The 16,920-nt window shown below is 48.0% G+C and overlaps 1 protein-coding gene across 2 annotated transcripts in view; it reads left to right on the top strand.

Moving 5' to 3' along the window:
• PMP22 (peripheral myelin protein 22) overlaps positions 1–7,417 on the top strand; it is a 32,297-nt gene extending 24,880 nt beyond the window's left edge. For both annotated transcript variants that reach the window (XM_007072500.4, XM_037914193.2), the window contains exon 5: positions 5,777–7,417. In XM_007072500.4, the coding sequence (XP_007072562.1) occupies positions 5,777–5,943 (167 nt within the window). In that variant the 3' untranslated portion in view covers positions 5,944–7,417. The remainder of the gene's footprint in view (positions 1–5,776) is intronic.
• The last annotated feature ends 9,503 nt before the right edge of the window (positions 7,418–16,920 follow it).

The raw sequence follows: 16,920 nt of genomic DNA, 5'->3' as shown, positions 1-16,920 counted from the left end.
CCTTTTGGGGTCTGCAGAGACACTGGGGCAACTCCATAAACTTCTGTGCTGTTACAGCAGGGATGAGTTTGGCCCAGTAGCTACATCTTCCTTTTGTTTAGCTGAGAGACTGGATGCTGACAGCCTGCAGTGAGTTAGGCTGCCCCAGGGACCTCACCTCTCCTAGATTTCATACTGAACGGAGTCAGGCTTCCTAAACTGACAGCGTGAGACATGTGACTTCTTCCCCAGAAGACGTTCTTTATAGAACACACAGTGCTTTCCGTCTCAGCCAGGGCCACTACAGCTCACGAAATTAGCCAGCTGCTTTTCATATCCAGCTGCATCATCTAAGTCTTAGCTATAGTTCAGCTTTGAAAACCTGTTTCTTTTAAATGTAGTTAGGTACAGCTCTTGTTCAGACGTAGATGCCATAAACACAGAGGGGTCTGTTAGGCTGCCTAGTATAGAATTATGCAGATGATTTCTAAGAGTTAAATCAAAAAGAACCAAATTATGCAAATAGGCTCTTGTGAAACTTATATTCCCAAAGGAGAACAATCTGAGCATGAGACTCAAGGGCAGAAGCCACCTTGCTGGCCAGAGCTTTATTTGACACACTGATCCAAAAGCACCTTGGGAGGTGATCCAGAGGTCACTGAGGTTAATGGAAAGGCTCCCAATCAGTTTTAGAATTCTCTCCTTAGTGGCTGGCAAGTGAGCAGGCTGCGAAGAAGGGACTTGGAAAAGTTTAGCGCAAAGCTACGTAGCAAGAATGGTATGAAACCTATTACACATCCTGTGTAGAAAGACTTCACGCAGGTGGTGAGCTTATATTGGGCAATGATCTCTGGAAGAGGCTGTGTCTAATAACTCATTACAGCTCTGGATTCAAGTAAAGAAAATGGATATTGATAGTTAACCACGCACTCTACATTAGTAATGAAGTTCTCCAATTGAGAATCGATCTAATAGTTCTGACCGCAGTGGGCATCCCTCTCCTTATTGAGTGGTATGCCCTGTGCTATGTTTGCTCCAAAAAGTTGTTTTCTCCTGCTTGTAATTTCTGCAGGCAGGGTTTTTCTGGATGTGGTTCTCTTGTTGGTATCTGACTTTCAAATTCTGCACATGGGTGAAAAAGGTTTTGATGATTCCAGGGACACACACAGGGATATGGCCTGTTGTTAACGATGGTGGTGAGCAGATGATGTGCTCAACACTGTTCAAGACGCAGAAGGAAAAGGGTATCTTTCCACTGGAGGTTAGAACCAGATCTTGGGGTCCAGCCAGACTACACAGCTCACCTTCACACCCCCAGCCAGAGGGCTTCCTGCTGTGCTAGCCCCCTTCCCTGTAAGAGGACTGATCAGGGCAGTAAGCCCTGCATGCAGCGGTAGGTGCAGGCAAGGATCTGATCCTAACCCTGGAGCCTGTAATCCAAATTATCCATGTCCTCTCTGAGTCACACGCCTGGCCTCAGCCCGGATCAAAAACTTTTCCAGTCCCTTCTTCACAGCATGCAAACATACCAGCAGCTAGGGAGGAGGCGAAGGGCCTGGTCTGACGCCCTTTGAAGAGAATGGGAGCCTTGACTTCAAGGGATGGTTGGTTGGGTATGTGTCGGTTAACTGGCCGAGCCCACTGCCTAGTGGACACAAGTCCACATCCAGCCAGATGGGCTCCTTGTTGAGGTCCCAGAAGAAGGCAAGGAGCGAATGGGCCACAGCGACTGAACTCCCCTCTTGCCCAAGCCAGGGTTGAGGCAGCTTGTGGGCGGGCAGTGGGGTGGGGGTGTTTGTACCCCTGTTGCCTGCACCTACCTGTTCTGTGGATAAACACAGGACGTCCTTCCCCAGCGCTTCAGGTACCGCTGTCCTCATACCCTCACTGTTGGCTAGGCTGGAACTAAATGCTGGCAGCAGCTCCTAAATCAACTCCGTCAGCATCTCTGCCTCTGTTGAAGCAACAGGCTGAAAAGAAATGGATACAATAAGAGCTTGAGTGCGTGCCCCTACTTCTGTATGGAGAAGCTCAGGGCAGTTGTTAGGCCTCATTATCCTGAATTTCAGGATAGCTGTTAGTAAACAGCAGCTAGAATCCATGTCCTCTGCTCCTTCAGAGCGGTCTGGTCCAGAGCTGAGCAGTCGTGGTCTCCCCTTGCCCTCCTCTCAGATTTTCTCATGCACCAAAAAAAGGTGGGCTGGGGTTTAAAGCCAAAAGAGCAAATTCCTGTGGCATCCAGTCTTTGTGGATATTAGTCCTCTCCCTCTCTATAGCCTTGGAAAGGCCTGGCTTGACTCCTGAGGAGCCGTGATTCACGATCCCTTCAGGAACGGGCCATCGCCTGCCTTTGTCTTTCCTACTAGAGGTCTCTGGCAAGGCTAGTTTGAGCGATGGAAATTCCATTGCGGCTGGGTGGAGCTGCTGCAAAGTGCTTCTGTGGGAGGTGAGGAGACGTCTCTTCCCAGACACATCGTTCAGCCCTGGCACGGTCTGTTCAGATGATCCTGCTTCCAGGGCAACCCACTGACTGGGTGAGTCACCCTGGCAGGGCCAGGATCCACAGTGTAAACTCCTCTGTTTGTGGAGCCTGACTCACCAGCCGCGCTGAGGCTGAAGCCAGTGGGCTGTCAAGTGCAGGAACTCTGATGTTCCCAAATGTCTGCACTGGTTCCAATCCATGCAGGGCCTTTCATCTGGGAGGAGACGCTCGTCTCTCACCATTGCTGCTGCTTTCTGGTGAGGTGACCCAGCCCATAGTCCCTCCGTGTATCTCTGCCTCGTGGAACACACGGAATTGTAGGCATTGGGGATGGACAAGACTTATGAGTTCATATCTAGTCCCTCCGCCTGGGCCAGTGCTGGTTACACCTAGAGCATGTTCCCTAGGACCCATGCAGTGAGCCTCCCTTTAGGAGATTATTCCGGCGTCTAGATCTCACTGTTAGGAAGCTTTTCCTGACTGTCTGCCTAAAGATTCCTGGATGTGAGTTCAGCCCTGTTATTCCTAATTCGGACCCTTAAAAACTCCTCCCTATCTATCGTGGGTGTCTACACGCTGCAAATATTTCTAGATGGATTCCACATGCAGTGTAAGTATAGGAAAAATCAGGCTGTCGGCAGACTGAAAGAACACTTGCAAGTCCATCTTTCCAGCCCCTTTATCATTTTTGTTCTTCTCCGGACTTCATTTGTCTTTTTTTTTTTTTTTTTTTCCCCTAGTGCCCAGGACTGCAGTCAGCACACTTGGCTAATTTGGGGCTTAGGCTCTGTCAGATACAGACTGGTTTTACCGACTGACTCTTGCATTCCATGCATCTCAAGGCATTTTGCAAAGCCCTGAGAGGCAAAGGTGGCTGCGCACGCAAACGCCGCAGCTATTGCACCCAGCAACAGCTTGCACACCGCTTTGCGTGCTGGAACACCTCGTGTGCAACAGGGGGATGGTAGACAGGGTACCAGGGTTATCTTGCTACTCAAAGACCGGTGAGAACAGACAAGGAACTCGAGCTAAACTTTCTTCTGAAGGACAGTTCCTCTGACCATACAAGGGGAATGTTGGTGTTGAAGCTCCCAAAAGAGAACGTTGGCTAGAGCCCAGCATACAAGTTTTCCCCACGCTGCGCTATCCCAAATGGGAGACTAGACTTAAAGTTCTTCCTAGTTCATGGCTATTCTGGCCTAGTAGTTGCCACATCAGGCTACCATGAGCTACAGAAGATAGGGTATCAAGGGCAAGGTATGGTCAGGATAACCTTACAGTACTTTGCACTTCTACGTGCCCTTCTGTCTAAGGATCTCAAAGTGCTTTTCAGACATCAGGGAATTAAGACATCACAGTGCCCCTTGGAAGATCGGTATTCACACAAATGCACATGCCTTTGTGCACCGAACGGCACCATCAGGTGGCTGAAAATCAAACCCCAAAGGAGTTGCACAAGGTACACATCAGAATGGGAAAGATACCCCAGCTCTCTTGATACCCTACCCTGAAATTTACTCACCGGAGTATATTCCCAGGGTCAGAATCACTAATTCTGTATCTCCAAGAGAAACGCAGTCATTGTCATCTCTTCACTTCTACCAGATTCCTTCAATGGACAATTGACTGCAGTATTTCTAACCATCCGTAGGTCGCTCTGGAATGGTCGCTTGCTGGTTTTCTATCCCACCAGAGTCAAGAGACAATCATTTTGCTTTCTCTGCATGGGCCAGTGCAGTAGGAGTTCTCTTCTGTGCCTGGAAAATGGAAACAGCATTCAGCAGCTTATTAATTAAACATATTCCCACTTCTGCACTTTCTGTGAACAAAGGAGCAGTGTGAAGTGAAATAACAGCTCAAATAGCATTGCGGTTAGCTGTAGGTGGTCCTGATGCCCGGTGGAGAGATTTGGAACAGAGTTGGCTTCGATAGCACAGTGAATGGATAATGGAATTGCGGGGATCAACTAAAAGCCCTTGTATTTGGCGGGGGATAGTGGTGGCTTTGTGTGAGCACTTTGCAGCCCCCGATGTGGATATTTTTTGCGACACTGCTGGAGTGTAGGTCGATGCTGTGATTGAGGGGTCATGCCTGGCCCACCGTAAACACAGGACTCACAGGCTTGGTCCTTGGCAGCCCTGAGCTTGGGGAAGCTGGGAAATAGAGACAGTGTACTCATCCCATGACAGTTAGAAACTCTTCCCGGGGTGGCAGTGATGTACTTTGGACACTGTGTTCCTCTCTCCTGCCCCCATCTGTGAGCTGATCACAGAGCATGGGGAGGAGACTACAAGGGGGGATCGAGAGCACACCTCTACCAAATAAGCTTGGATAGGGGCCCATTTCAAAGAACGCTTAGATTTCAAATGCAGAACGGCTCTCTGCATCACTGCACCAGCAGGTGTGGAGTGACCTTGGGAAATTCTGTGCCTCTCCCTCCTAACACAAGGCACAAGAATTTGGAAATGAATCTGCGCTCCTGCCATATTGCACAGAGAAACGACCTGAACATTGAATGCCCCATGTATCAAATCTGAGGCCCATTGAAATCATTTGAGGTATCTAACCCTCCTATGAGCTTTAATTCCTCAAGACACAAAATGTGTCCTCCTGGCTTGGTTCTGTAGCTGGAACGTTGGTTCATGCACCCTGCAGACCCTGGGTTTGAATCGTGGCTTGGATCACATAAAACAGGAGTTGGCTGGAGGAAATCCCAAAAGTGGGCATGATGGGTGATCTCTCCTTTAGAGAGGCTCGGGAATTGTAAAATAGGCAAGTGGTGCAGACCGGGATTGAGGCGCATTGGCAGAGCTGTCTATGAGGAACATGCACAGTACGCTGTGGTGGGGTCATTAGCTAGATTATGCAGCCCTTTCTCACCCTGGTAAGCACTTCGTCCCATGAACTTCAGTGGGAGTACCCCTGGGAGTGAAAGTTCACCCCAAGAGTACAGGTTACACAAACGATATTGCCTTTTAATAGATCAGATTCCATGAGCAGGTCTCACGAGTGTGATTGCCGAGCTTGATTATGTCAGTCCAAAAATCCTAAATAAATGCAGAGCTCTGATCAACTCCTACATTCTTAAACCACAGCAGGTTTTCGGGTTTTTTTTCAGCTGCATCCCCATACACCCAGATTTTTGATCAGGCTTCTCTGTTTGTGGCACATAGTTATAGGTGGGATGGGTGGGTTTAATCAGTGTTGTTCAGCATTGTCCCTGCCAGCATCACCGGCCAGGAAAGCAAGGGCAGCTCTTGCATTACACAGAGCATCCTCAGTGCAGCTTGTTCCATATTTACTTCTTCTCCCTAGGCCTGTGCGTGATGAGTGGCGCAGCCATCTTCACTGTGAGACACACGGACTGGCAGCCTGACACAAGTGATACCTCCTTCGGCTTTGCGTACATCCTGGCTTGGGTTGCCTTCCCACTGGCCGTCATCAGCGGGGTGATCTACGTCATCTTGAGGAAGCGCGAATAATGAAGCATGAGGCCAGGGGGGGCGAGACAAGGGCACTCATGACGTCCATGGAGGGGATTGAGGCAGGGGAAGAAAAGACGACAAAACTTGGGGTTGGGGGGGGGGAAGTTAACCAAACCCCCACCCCCCAAATAAAAACCCAACCAAAAAAACCCCAAAAGGAAACACACCAAGGGTTACTGTGTTAATTGAAGATGTATATAGTATCTATGGTTTAAAAAACCTATTTATAACACTTTTTACATATATGTACATAGTATTGTTTGCTTTTGTTGATCATCTGCTATGTGTTAAAGCCTAAAGAAAGTGCCTAAAGAACTATTACTCCTAACAGTGTAACAAGAGTGCAGTATTTTTTGGGTCCTTGTTTTTGTTTTACTCTGAATGCGAATGGAATCCTCTTTGAAAGCTCCCACCTCGAGGCAACCCACCAAAGAAACCCCAACTCAGACCAGATCCCCAGATGGTGTAAATCAGGGTCGCTCCAGTGGCTTGAATGGAGCGATGTCCATTTACATCAACTGAGGATCTGCCTCCTCCCACAAGTGCCACGATCCTATTACCTGAAGCGCATGTATAAATACCATGCCTCAGGAATTTAGGAGCACATTTCACAAATTTTCAAACCACCTAAGTGATGTAGGAGCCCAAGTCCCATTAACTTGCCAACCACACCCAGTTGGGAACTTGGGCTTCTAAGTCATGTAGGCATGTTTAAAAATTTTACCTACCAGGTCCATTGAAATTTTACTGAAACAAGTGTACTTTAACCCCTTTTTCTTTTGGAAGTTTCCCCTTAGAACACCAGTGCTTTCCTGTGTTAGGCCTTGTGTATAACAAACTCTCACATACCCATCCCCACACACCCAAACCACCCAAGAACTGTAGCCTACGACCTTGAAATGTATTTTTTCCTTGCCGTGTAGATAAAGATGGGAAAGAATCAAAAACAATATATATCTATGAAATAAAATACCAAATATGTGAAATGGTGCTATCTATTTGCCATTCCTTATATCACTAGCCATTTAACCTTACTCACTGGAAATTCAGTTAACAATTTTATGAGATAAACAAAGAAGATAGAAATGATAAATAATTCTATGTAATATAAGTGGTCTATAACTGCTTTTGTACTTAGACAAGTTGCTCTTAGTATTATTGTTTAATAAAGCATTTATAACCAGTTTTTTTTCCCCCTCATGGTCAGGAGTAGCAGAAACAAATCTCTGGATGGAACCCGCAGGTCTTCATCCTCCGGAGTCTGGCTTCTGTAATCCTCTTTCTGTGCTTCAGAGGTGTGTCTGGCAATGAATTGTATGGGCATTTTACTGTAGATTCATATACGGTGCCTTCTGATGCTAAGACTCCAGACATTCTGTTTGTTTTTTACTGGTTTTTTTGCTTTGCTTTTCTGATTTTATACCGACTGTGTGGACTAAGCAGCAATGAAATAAAAGTCAGAATAACTCAACTGGTTCAGCTTTATTTATTTATTCAGGGCTACAGTGTGAATGCACCAAATTGATCTACTTAGGTGCCTTTGCCGTAGCGTCTGAGTACCTCATGATTGTTACTGGGTTTGAGCCACGCACCACCCTACCGTTTAAGGAAGTATCATCCCTGTAAAGTGGGCATTGCTCAGGGGCCAGCAGGCATAGTGGTCAGGCTGCAGCCAAACAGTCTCCAGGTCTCGGGATGGGCTTTTCTGGATAGCCTCAGGGGCCCAATGGCCAAGTTAGTTTCTTTTCCCCCTTCTGCCCAAGCCCTCCAGGGTGTCTCAGTATGCTGTGGGAGGAAGGAAGGATAGGAGTATCCAGACCCACCCTCTCCACCAGGTCTGGGCCTGGCCCAAGGTGAGGAGAGGCAACGGAGGCTCAGTCCCTTCTGGCTGCTACTCATGGAAGCAGCCCAGGGAAGGCTGATCCCCTTCCCTGTTTTCCCTTCAGTTTTCTTTCAGTCTCAGCCATTTGTAAACCTGAGGGGGGTGCTTCCGATCCCACTCTGAGTCCAGTTGTTCCTCCTGGTCAGGCCCTGGCGTCTGGGCCAGGCCTTACAGTCCTGATCCTTGCCCCATGGATCGCGCTCTGCCTCTGTGGCTGCAGCCTCTCTGCCATCTTGCTGTCCTGACAGAGCTCCGTGGTCCTCCATAGGCAGCTGCTGAGGAACATGACCTTGGCTCAGTACTGCACCGCCACTTGTTTAACCTTCATGTGGGGGCTGGACACCCCATCACAACCTGTTTTACAGATGAAAACTGAAGCACAGAAGAGGTGAAGTGACTTGGTCACGCAAGCAGCCTGCAGCCAAATTTGGCATTGAACGCGGGTCTCCTGAGTCCCAGTCCAGTGCCTTAACTATTAGGTGTTCCTCCTACGCTAGACAGCTTCAGGAAGAACCCAAGGTCCAGGCACCCAGGTGCAGGTGGGTGCTGCCGCTTCTTAGCATATGCGCAACATGCCTCAGGTGGCACGTGACCAGGATTCATCACTGAATTTGGTCCGCCGGTTGGATCATTAGCTTCCCTGGGCCAGGCTGGGTACTGACTGGGAGTGGAACTGCACTTAAAGCCTACTTCCCATCAGAGCCAATGGGTGGAGCCAGTGCCCACTGGCTGGCCACCATGCTAGTCCTCACAGCTGAAGTGGTACGAGAGGGAACGTTGTAAGGTCGTGCTTTCATGGTCTCTTGAGCATGGGGACTGCTCTCTCACCAAAGGAGATGGCGAGAGGTGAGGGCTGCTGAGTGGGGCGGATGCAAAGGAGCGTGCTGCATTCTGTAAAGGTGTGTGGTGGGAGATCTGGGAATGATTTTGCTTCTTTGAGGTGTAGCTCTGTTTGGAGCCTAACTTCAGCTGGCTGCTGAATAGGCCCAGCCTGGTTGACGTGCTGTGTGAGCAATGGCAGATCTGTTTTAGGGAAGAGAGGCACATGCACCAGCCAACCTGTGTCCTGAAATTATGGGTGACACCCCTTTGCACCTGCATTGCTGGTTTATGTTGGGCCTGTCTTTGTTTCCATCACATGGCAAAGCCTCGGTCTGCCATGGTTAAGATTTTCCCAACCTCACTCACTTCCTTTTCCAAAATGATGGGTGGGGCTATACAAATCGATAAGTGTCACATCACTAGCAAGCTTTGTCGGGCCTCTGCAGTTCCTCCATGGACAAGCGTTTCTGCTAATGTGCTGGTAACATGAGCCAAAGTGCCAAGCTCTGAGGATGCAGTTAGGAAGGTGACTTGGGGGATTAGCAGGCTGTGAACAGTATGTACTGTCTTAGTGGCTAGTGGTGAAACATTCACGTTTCCATTCACTCGTTGCTTTTGGCTGCTGAGAATCTGAGCTCATCTAGCAAGGGGATTGGCAGAGATACAATGGTTCACCGTGGGCCAAGTCCTGAGGCTAGTTATAAATACTGGGCTAAATCCTGAGGCCTTTACTTTGCACTTACTCGGTCCCTACTAGGGTTGCCAGCCCTCCAGGATTGATCCGGAGTCTCCAGGAATTAAAGATTAATCTTTAATTAAAGATTATGTCGTGATAAAACCTCCAGGAATGTGTCCAACCCAAATTGGCAACCCTATTCAGAGTTTACTTAGCCCTTGCTCATTGAAGTCCATGGGAATTCTGAATGAGTGAAGGCTGAATTACAGCCGAGTAAGGAACTCAGGATTTGGACCAGGGTGAATGAAGGAGCATTCCAAAATGGTCACAATTTATTATCAGTAGTGGTAATAGCATTACAGTAGTCAAGGAGTCCCAGTCATGGACCAGATGCTGTGCATTATTGCTATTTATTAGGTGTTTTATGGTAGCGCCTAGAAGTATCAGCCACGGACCAAGCCACAACTGTGCGAGACACTGTATGTTGTTATTGTAATTTATTAGATGTATTATGGTAGGTTCTAGGGGTCCCAGTCATAGACGAGGGCCCTGTTGTACCTTATTATTGCTATTTCTTAAGTGTATTACGTTAACCTTTAGGAGCCCAGTCATGGATCAAGACCCTGTCGTGCTAGGCATCATCCAAACACAGAACCAAAAGATGGTTCTTGCCCTTAAGAGCTTATAACAGTCACACAATTAGAGGGATGAGCCCAATAAGCTTATCTGCCACACAAACGTGTGCAGTGCCCAGGACCGCAACCACTGGTGGGGTTGTCCGGTGACAGGACACATCCTGAGGGGCAGTGGCCACACATAAGGCACTGAGATGGGAGACGCCTTGTGTGACATACTCTCTGTGTGGTCCAACAGCCTGATCACCTAGGCTTGACCCAGATCCTTAACGGTCTCAGTGTGGGATTTGCACCTAAATATCTTTGAGGGTCTGGGTCTGAGGCCCAAGGTCACACAGGAAATCTGTGGCAGGGCAGAGATTCAAGCCCTGGTCTCTCAAGGCCTCGGTTAGGACAATCCTTTTGCTCTATTGAAAGTCTTCTGCCTCATCTAGAACGGGTCAGAAAACTGATATTTTATCCCCCATTGGTAACGTTGGGAAAAAATATTTGGATCGACCTTTCGAAAGGAAACAAAAACATTCATTTTGCTTTGACTTAAAATAGCATTTTGTTTCAGTTTACAAAAATACCTAAATGGGACAATAGTTTAAGTCAAAACACATTTTTTTGCTTCCAATCAACGCTTTGACATAAAATGTCGTTTTATTTCGGCAGGGGGTGGGCTAAAACCGAAAGAAAATAACATGCTGCCGACACTAAAGGAACGTTCTTTCTGCCTTTCGAAAGGTTGATTCAGAACGAGAATTTCCCCTTTGACGTTTCCCGCAGGAAACTGCACAGTTTTTGTTAGAATTGACATTTTCCAGTGAAAACAGGTTTTGAGGAAACCATATAGTTTTGGCGGGAAAATGTTCTGCATGAAGGATTTCCACCAGCTGTATTAATACATTGACCACTGACAGGATACTGGGCTAGATGGGCCTTTGGTCTGACCCAATATGGCCATTCTTATGTACGTCTCCCTGTCTGAATCCTTAATATGCCCATCACCATTATGGCACGGTGCGGGACTCCATGCTCTGGCAGTTGGCCTGGGTGTGGTGCAGTTTGCTTGGTCCCCACTGGCTAGCCTGGCCGCTCTCACACAGCTCCGGCAGCTTTTGGAACTTCGCGGCCCATGTTAGGGCTGGCTGAAGGAACCTTGTTTTTCCTGGCAGTGCTGTTAGGGCCTCTGTGCTCCCCAGCACTTAGCTAAGAGTCGGGCTCTGATTAGGCAGAGGGGCAGGGTCATTTGGGTACAATGCATGACATTGCTGCTGCAGGAATAACAGGCCCTTGTAAGAGCAAGAGAAACAGTTGGTCATTCTGTATGACAGGTTTTTACCAGGAACTTTGTGCAGGCTCCAGGTTTTCCTCTCTCTGGTGCTGACATAGCCTTCTTTCATCCTGACCAAGAACAAATCACACCCCCACTGAAATGCAGCCTCCTCTGGGGTGGATCCTGGCAGCCAGGAGGACAACGTACTGTGTAACGCCCGGGGTGTGGGGAGGAGTAATTTGGGGAAAGACAAATCCCTGCTGATATTAGTCTCATGAGATCTCTAGTGAGATTGTTTTATTGTTATGGTAGCATTTATGAGACCCAGGCATGGACAAGGATTCCGCAGTGCTAGATGCTGTTCGAACATACAAAGCAATAGGATGGCCCCTGCCCCAAAGAGCTTTACAATCCACATACCAGACCAGTGATGAAGGGTGAATAGAGGGAACCAAGCCAGGTAAACCAGGGACTACGTATTGCAGTTCGAAATCCAGATGTTTAACGCCCCCTCCAGCTACATATGATAGTTTCTATAAGGGCTAGTAGAAAAATCCTAATTAATTTCTGCTACATTTTAAAAACAAAATTAACAGTTTTCATTTCATTTTGAAATTTTTTACAGAGATTTTTGATTTTTTGATGGAACTTTTCATTATGTTTTGCATTTTTCCATTTCTTTGTCCAGTTTTTTATTTTTGCCCCCACCCAAGCCCCTCCTTTTTATCTTTTTTTATCATCCTTTTATTCTGGGTTTATACAGTGCCTGGCACAAGAGAACCTGGGCTATGATTAGGATTCCTAGGCACTAGTCTAATGCAAATAATAATAATGAGGTAATTTTTCCTCAAAAAAACCCTTTTCAACAAGCTATAGGGTCATGAGAGCTCCAGTTATGGTTGCAATTCAGTTTTAAAAGTAACCCTGTTTTCACTTTCAAGTCCTTCAAAATTCTCTTCTGAGTCTGAAACTTTCCATGATGTTTGAACAAAAACTGCCTTCCTTTTTTGAGTTAAACAAGAATGTAGCTGTTTACATTAACAAATCTTCAGGCTTCATGTTCATCTAGTCTGACTTCCTGCCTGGCACAGGCCAGAGGATTTCACCAGTGATTCCTGCATCCCACTACTGCCACCTGAGATGATAAAAGGACAGTGTGCCAGGCTTGGTGAAATCTCTTTGGTTTGGGTATGACTAGAGTAGGCAGGCCATTGGTCCAGTTTTAAGCCGGACAGTCCTCTTTTCAGGTGGTTTGTCCCCTGTCCCATACTGAGACAAAACCAAAACTGCTTTTGTCCGGTATCAAGGACGGGGGATGCCACTCCATCGCCACTGGTGTGACCTCGCACGCATCATGTGAGTGAGTTCGCACTGGTCGGGGCGGAGAGGTGCACTCTTCAAAATGGCATCTGTGGGTGACCTTGTATGGTCCATGTGTGCGAGGTCACGCTGGCGGTGGTGGGCCCATGCCATTCCCGGAAGTACCAGAATGTCCGGCACCTGGGAATGCCTGAGTGGCCACCCTGGCTTACGGTCCCCAGCCCTGTAGTATCTAGGTGCAGAGCTGGGGTGTGGCACTATGGGGATGAACACAGCTACCATGGTAAAGCAGAGAAACGAGCAATTTATTGAAATAAATGGGCTCAAATAAGACCAGAGGAGATGACGGCTCCTGCAGCCCTGCCCAGCCCAGGTCATCAGCTGACATGTCATCTCATTATCTTAAAGGCAGTGGCCCTGTCCCCATGGGGTGGCCAGTGGATGCTGATCTCACAGGAATGTTTGCAGATGAGGTTTTTGCAGCAGACTTGGAGAGCAGTGCCCTGGAGAAGCACGGTTTGGCTGGCGGTTCTGCACACAGCCCTGTGTCTTGCTCGGGCCCTGATGAGGGAGGTTACATGTGTGGCCCTGTGCACAGCGCAGACAGCCATGCTTGCCTAGGCAGAATCTATTCTCTCTCATGCCTGCACAGGGAAGTCCTCCAGCTGCATGGCCGTGTGAAATGTGATGTAACTCTGCCCCCTTGTGGTGAAACCTACCAAGAAGAACTCTGGGTAGCTCAAAAGCTTCTCTCTCTTTCACCAACAGAAGTTGGTCTAATAAAAGATATTACCTGACCCACTTTCTCTCAGCACAGGCAGAAGCAGACCTTCCCCTTATGGTTGCTAAAATAATTTCCAGCTGGGAATAAAATGCCCTCTTTTCAGTATGAGAAGCAGATCTTAAAACACAGCCAGCTCTACTTAGCAGGCCTGAAGAGTTGGTGTGCATAGAGCAGAATAAAACACTGGATATGCTGCATTCTGTATGAATAACCTGTACATTGACTGAAGGCCTCTGGCTTTTAAAGGGGATTTGCAAGTAGTGTTTTTTTAATGCACGCCTGAGAGGGTTATACAGTGAATTCTCCAAACAGTGCAGGTAATGGGCATTCTCCTCTGTTTGCCCCACTGTCCCATGGGGCAGAGGGGGAAGAGAAAGCACTGACTGCTTCCATTGTGAGCCACAGCATAAGAGGTAGCAGGCCCTAAAACTCCCCAGACCCTACACACAGTATGTAATCTGAAACCACCTCTTAGACAGCAATACGAGAATTTCCCCTGCTACCACTATCACCTTCCCAAAGACTGGAGCTTCTCTATTCAGCCCACCCCTGCAGGGGAAGCAGGGGCCAATAAGTATGCCATGGGGTGTGTCCTGAGGATCAGTACATTTGGGCTTTGTTGGGCCAAAGTTCTGAAGCTGAGGGCCTTCTGGTGAACACACCCAGCCCCTGTAGACACATCGACCTACAGGGGTGCTGTCTGCTTAAGCATCTTAGTGGTTGCATTAGGACCTGATCCACAAAGGTATTTAGGTGCCTAACTTCCATTGGAATCAGTGGATGTTAGAGGCCTAAATCCCTTTGTGGATCTGGGTCTTAGAGCACAAAGAGTGAGGTGGTCTCTGAGATACCCACATCCCAAACCAAGTGCCTAGCTTCGTTTTGGGTTCACATATCACCGGTGCCCACTCTGAGCAGCCCCCAGCAAGTGTTACAACCTAACTGCAGATGCAGGGCCACCAAGTCATCTGTGGGGCTTGAACCCCGGCTCTGCAGTTCAAGAAGCACAAGCCTCAGCCTCTTAACCCTGTACAGCCCCTGCCTGCTGTAACAGCAGGTTGTTGTAGCTACTGGGACCAACCACTAGAGAGAGATGAATATTGCATGTCAGTGATGTATGAACAGCTTCTAGATGAGGGACCACCTTAGGACGGCTGCAGCTGGCTTGGCCTGGGAGAGTGTCCCTTGGCTCATCTGTGAGAGATGCTACCTGGGCACAGCCAGGCTCTGTTTCTGAATCTCTGGGTTAGGGACTGCCATTACTGGGTAAAATCATTCTAAAGTCTGGCGCTCTTTCAGGGAAGTCGCTTGAACCCCTTCAGATGTAGCCTTTCTGCTTTCTGGTGGCATTAAAGCTGGTCAGAAAGGTGTCGATGTAACATTTCTTTTAGTCAAATTGGAAAGGTTTGGCAGAGATAATTCAGTTTTGATGAAGGTCTGAGGGAACCCTGGCGGGGTTCTGACAGAAACACCACCTGGTTTCCTGCCAGTGCACTCACCTGGCCCATTGGCAGCCCATTTGGGGGGCTGATGAGGCACCCACTCTTTGCCATTTCACAGAGAATTTCAAAATATTTGGGCTTTGTTCTAAATAGGAATGAAACTGCATTTTGAAACAGCTAAAACCCCCGCAAAAGTGAATCACCTTTCTTCATCCAGCTCTAGTTAAAATTTTTAGCTTGAGTTTCTCTTGGAGCATTTAGGTTTCTCCTAAGCGCTTGCCTACTTCTTCCTCTTATCTCAGCTACTGGGGTTGAGTCATCATGCAAGTGTCGGCCCTCTTCAGATGTGTGATGTGGCACTAACTGCTACCTGCTTGCCATCACTTCCTTGGCTTTCCTCATGGTCCGACCTCCCTTTCCTGCCATACTATCTTCACCAGCTCCCCTTCATTCATCCTCTGCATGTGTCCGAACTAGTAAAGAAGTCACACTTCCTGAATTTTGTCAGCCACATTCATGGACCTTGACTTCCAGCCTAATACTTTCATTTTTAAATCTGTCCCTTAATGTAGCTCCTCTTATGGGGTGAAGACATCTCATCTCAAACACCTGTAGGCATTGAACCTGCCAGCTCTTTATCACCCATGCTGCTCCAGCATATAGCATTGCGTGCAGCATCATTGTTCTACACAGTCGAGTTTTTAGTCTCAGTGGCATACACTTGCCCTACACAACCCCTGAGATGTTATTCCATGCTCTTCCAGCACTCCCAAATCTAGACTGTACCTCACATTCATCTCACCATCTTCCATGACCAGCCATCAAGGTACTTGAACTGGTCACCCCAGGCCAGCTTAGCTGGTCATAACATTAGTTTATGATGTCCTCCAGATCTTCTTCTGAGGATGCCCTTATTGTCATCCGCACGTGGCAGCATCTTACCTTTTCCTATTGGGATCTTCCTGCTGATGCAGTCCATCAATCTGATAAGTAGTAGCGGCCTGAGGGCCTGTAAGGAACTGAGGCCTGCAGCAAAGCCAGTCTCCGGGCAACCTAATGAGCACAGCTGGCCTGCAGTAGGCTGCCTGACTGGCTACATTGTCTGGCTGGTGGGAAGGGTCAGCAGACCAGCTTTTAAGCCCAGAAAAAGTTCAATGACTGATCAGAGCATTCACCGATGGCTGTTATAGCGCTGCTCCTGCTTGTTCCCTGCCTTGACCCCAACCCTGCTCCTGCCTCCCCTCACCCCAGGTAACCAGGTCCCTGACCTTGGCTCCGATTCCTGGCTTCCGACTCCAGCTCTGACTGGGCTCTGATTCCTGCTTACCAACTCCTGCTTTAACCACTAGACCTGGTTCCTGCGCTAACCACTAGGCATGACCACCTGTTAAGGGCTTTCCCATTGACCTTCCCCTGGTTCTTGCCATGCAGCCAGAAAACAGAAGACCAGAAGTCCAAAGTGCAGGCAAGGCGATGTTTATTGGGGTTAATCAAGCAAACATATCCATAGCTCTACATGTCGGTCGAGCCTTTTCCCCAGTGTCCCGGTTTCCCCTTTCTTAGAAGGCATAATTATACCTGTAGTGCACGCTCCTAGTCCCATCCCTTACAATTTATGGTCATGTTCCATTTTGGAGGGTCTGGGGGCTTCGGTATCACCTCTTATGTATCCCATGGGAGGGGTAGGGAGTGAGGATGTGCTTTGGTCAGGGGCAGGCATTTCTTTGGCTTTTAGTGTTTCTTATACCTTACCCTCCATCCCCCTCGCCCATCCCAAGTGGTTGCTTGACCTTATCTCGGTAGAGGAGTTGAGGCAGGACTGTCCTTCAAGTATATGCTCGTATATTACACTCCCACTATACCCAGCAATACTTTAGCTCTATTCCTTATCTTTTCTCATTGTGCTAAAAGGCCCACCTGGTTGTGGGAAAGGCAATATACAGTACCTTTGTTCTTTGTTCACACATATTAGTAAGGATATAAAAGTAGCAGAAATCAAACCCAAAATTCTATCTCAGGCTAACAAACAAGGCTATATACTACCACCACCCACGTCCCGGTCACTGACCCCTGGTGCAGTCTGACATTCCCTCAACTTGTTTCAAAATCTGTCTGGCTCACTGTTTTAGGTGCTCTGCTATACAGGGCATTC

This window comes from Chelonia mydas, chromosome 14, assembly GCF_015237465.2.
Source record: "Chelonia mydas isolate rCheMyd1 chromosome 14, rCheMyd1.pri.v2, whole genome shotgun sequence".
Taxonomy (NCBI): Eukaryota; Metazoa; Chordata; order Testudines; family Cheloniidae; genus Chelonia; species Chelonia mydas.
Note: the sequence above shows the minus strand (reverse complement) of the source record. Positions and strands in the feature narration are given on the sequence as shown.